At 42.5% G+C, this 3226-nt stretch overlaps 1 protein-coding gene across 1 annotated transcript; it reads left to right on the plus strand.

The window, feature by feature from the left end:
* Positions 1 to 240: 240 nt before the first annotated feature.
* Positions 241 to 2351, plus strand: LOC110856054 (prostasin). Its single transcript, XM_022104497.2, has 8 exons — positions 241 to 300; positions 370 to 504; positions 581 to 643; positions 727 to 936; positions 1005 to 1190; positions 1260 to 1341; positions 1393 to 2058; positions 2124 to 2351. Exons 1-8 carry the CDS (start codon positions 258 to 260, stop codon positions 2236 to 2238), a joined length of 1500 nt encoding a protein of 499 aa, XP_021960189.1. The 5' UTR covers positions 241 to 257; the 3' UTR covers positions 2239 to 2351.
* The last annotated feature ends 875 nt before the right edge of the window (positions 2352 to 3226 follow it).

Genomic DNA, 3226 nt, shown 5'->3' on the forward strand with positions numbered 1-3226 from the left:
GATTAATTATCTGTGTTAAATCCCAAACAATTATATAACTATTATTTTTGATACTTACCACACACACGGAAAAACGGAGACTATTCTTTCCCGGACTTCCCCAATGATAACGTCGAAACTTACACAATGAAAGCTTATCGATAATCATCCCCACTCTCCAGCATGGGATGGATGGACTTATCTCGCACTATAAAACCAGACCGATTTCATTCCAGCTCTTCATAATTTGAGTCAACTCAACCACTACGGACTGCAATATGAAGATCGTCGTCGTACTCGCACTCGTCGCCATGGCGGCAGGTACAATTAATTACGATTTTGTTCACTCACAGAATTTCAATTTTTTCATATTCCCCCATTCTTTCGCAGCAATGCCAACGAAAGAAGTTCAACCGCAAACTTTTATAGGGCGTAACCCTGGAAAGATTGTGGGCGGAGTGGAAGCCGCAATGCACGAATTCCCTTTCATGTTGGAAATTCGACAAGGCGGTCACTGGTGCGGAGGTACATATTTAAGTGTATGACATAATATGCTAATAATATGCTGGGCAATATGCTAATCATGCTAAAAATTGTTAAGCTTCCCTCATCTCGGAGAATTTTGCCGTCACGGCTGCACATTGTGTAGGTGGATCTCCATCCCGTAAGTGTTTATATACAAATTCCGTAGTTTTTACGACTCGTCGTAGACAGATCGTGGTAGTTATGCGCCCAAATTTCCTACAGAATACACTTTGGTCGCTGGTGACCACAATATTAACGTCGTCGAAGGTAACGAGCAGACCCGTCAAGTTGTGCAGATCATTATCCATCCAAGTTATGATACCCCGGTCGACACCGAGAACGATATCGCAATTCTCAAGGTCTCTGCTCCATTCAACTTTACCCCCGAGGTCCAACCCGTTATTCTTCCAGACCTTAACTTTGCTCCAACTGGTAAATTAAAGTATTTGTTATGTCGAATTTTTGTGAAATTCATTATTCTCACTCTTTCACTGACACAGCCGTTGCCACGGTTGCTGGGTGGGGTGCACTTACAGAGGGTGGTTCATCTCCTTCCGTTCTGATGAAGGTTGACGTGCCATATGTCGAAGATGCCCCTTGCAACGCTTCCTATGCTACTGTGAATTTGGTAGTTACGGAGAGTATGGTTTGCTATGGAGAAGGTGGAAAGGATTCTTGCCAAGGGGGTGGGTTACTTGAACGAACGTCTCCAAATACCCCAGCCACGGTACAATTGAAAAAAATATTTATTTCAGATTCTGGTGGCCCAATCGTTTGCGGAGCTGACAAGACACTCTGTGGCATCGTGTCGTGGGGACGGGGTTGCGCTAGACCAGGGTAAGCTCCCTTAAACGGACTTCGTTCTAGTAAAAATTATATTTTCCGCAGCTTCCCCGGTGTCTACACGGAAACTTCGTACTACCGGGAATGGATTCGAGAAGTCACTACGCGACATGAGGAAGATTCAGCACCTAACATCGATGTAACCACGTGCGGTGGACAGATAGATGCGTCCTCCGCCGCGGTCAACTTCAACCTCGGCGCCGCCATTCCGGCTGGACAAAGGTGCGTCTGGACGGTCAAGACTCCCTACGATTCCTTACGGATTGGCATCCAGCAATCCGGCCTTCGTGCAGAGGACAAGCTTTACGTTACGGAATTAACTGCGACCGGTCCAGGCCGCCAATTTGAACTGGCCACCGTCGGCGAAGACTTCAACGTTGCGGGTGGCCTCTATCTGATCACTCTCATTGCTGGACCAACCGTTGGTGCTATGGGATTCAGTTTGCAATATTTCGCTTCCGGATATTTAGACGGCACACCAGCTTTGTCCGGTTACGCCAGCTTGTCTGACGCCTCGGGATCATACTCTTACCCAGTTGGTGGTGGTAACTACGCCAATCGAGAAAACGCCGCGTTCATCCTTAACCCAACCGATACAGGCGATCGCACCTTGACCTTCACTAGGATGGATGTGGAGAACGATTCCTCCTGCAGTTACGATGCAGTCGCAGTTTTCGTTTGGATGAACAATATGTACACCCAACTATCCAGGTAAATCCTTTTTTTGCAGATCTAAATTGAAAACGGTGTTTAAATCGGGCACATTACTCCGATAGGTTCTGCGGAACTACGATTCCAGCCCCGTTCCAGATTCCGGGAGGACTTTCCCTCGTCACTTTCACTTCGGACGCCAGCGTTGTCAACACTGGATTTTCCTTTTCCTGGGCTTAACTTGGAGCCCTTTGAAGTTATTAATTGGATAATTTAGTTTTAAATTTTATAACATTCTCTATATGTTCTGGTATTCTTCCATCTTTTATACTATTGGATATAAATATGAATAAAAAATGGGTTTCATCAATTTATAAATTCTATTCGTTTACAATATGTAGTAATCTTCAAGAAAAATAAAAATATTAAGTTGGTACATATGTATGAATATAAATGTCTCACCAAATATACCATTAATGCATCAAGTCTAAAAATAAGTATCCTTCATTTTAATTAACACAGCGTTCCCCAATCTCACTAATGTTAGTCGTTATTGATGATTTTTTTAGGCGGAGCAAATTAATCTCTAGGCGCCAGTCAAAAAAAAACACCTAAGGATGCGGTTATTGGTCATCCTTGAAAATACACTCAAGGAAAAACTTTTTTAATTCTTAATAGATTTCGCTAAAATTTGGCACACTATTGGGTATAAGGAATGCGAAAATTTTAGCATTTTTTTCTTATGCATCTGATTTTTACCTATTTATGGGCCAAAAGCATGTTTCTATGACAGTTTTACTGGAGAAATTTTACGACCGATAACTCGTTCGTAAAATTTTATTTTGAGACGTCCCTCTGTTAGGCCAATTTTCGTTGATTCCGGCGCGGATTTCCTCTGATTCTGGCGCCTAGCGTTTTCAGCATTGTCGTTTCACGATTTGGGATTTTTTGTCTTTGTCGTTTATTACTTGTCCCTGTGTTGACCAACCGATTTATAGTACGTTTTACCAAATTGAAATTTAGTTGTTTCAGCAACTTGAAACTGTCAACTTTATGGTTTGGGTTTTTGAACGGTGGGAAATTTTGTATGCATTAATTATGGTGAGCTTGTCACCGTTTAAAAACCCAAACCATAGTTTCTACTTTTTTATGTGCAAAATAAATGCCGCTCGCTTCCTTTCCAAATTTTCCATGCTTAGCTAGGGGTTCAATATTACCAATTTATCAA

Source organism: Folsomia candida, unplaced genomic scaffold (assembly GCF_002217175.1).
Source record: "Folsomia candida strain VU population unplaced genomic scaffold, ASM221717v1 Fcan01_Sc014, whole genome shotgun sequence".
NCBI classification, from domain to species: domain Eukaryota; kingdom Metazoa; phylum Arthropoda; class Collembola; order Entomobryomorpha; family Isotomidae; genus Folsomia; species Folsomia candida.

Excerpts from the sequence above, each read along its gene's own strand:
- LOC110856054 (XM_022104497.2), top strand. The coding sequence starts at position 258 with ATGAAGATCGTCGTCGTACTCGCACTCGTCGCCATGGCGGCAG. Across the intron at positions 644-726 it reads TGTAGGTGGATCTCCATCCC|AATACACTTTGGTCGCTGGT; the intron begins GTAAGTGTTTAT and ends AATTTCCTACAG. Across the intron at positions 1,191-1,259 it reads AAAGGATTCTTGCCAAGGGG|ATTCTGGTGGCCCAATCGTT; the intron begins GTGGGTTACTTG and ends TATTTATTTCAG.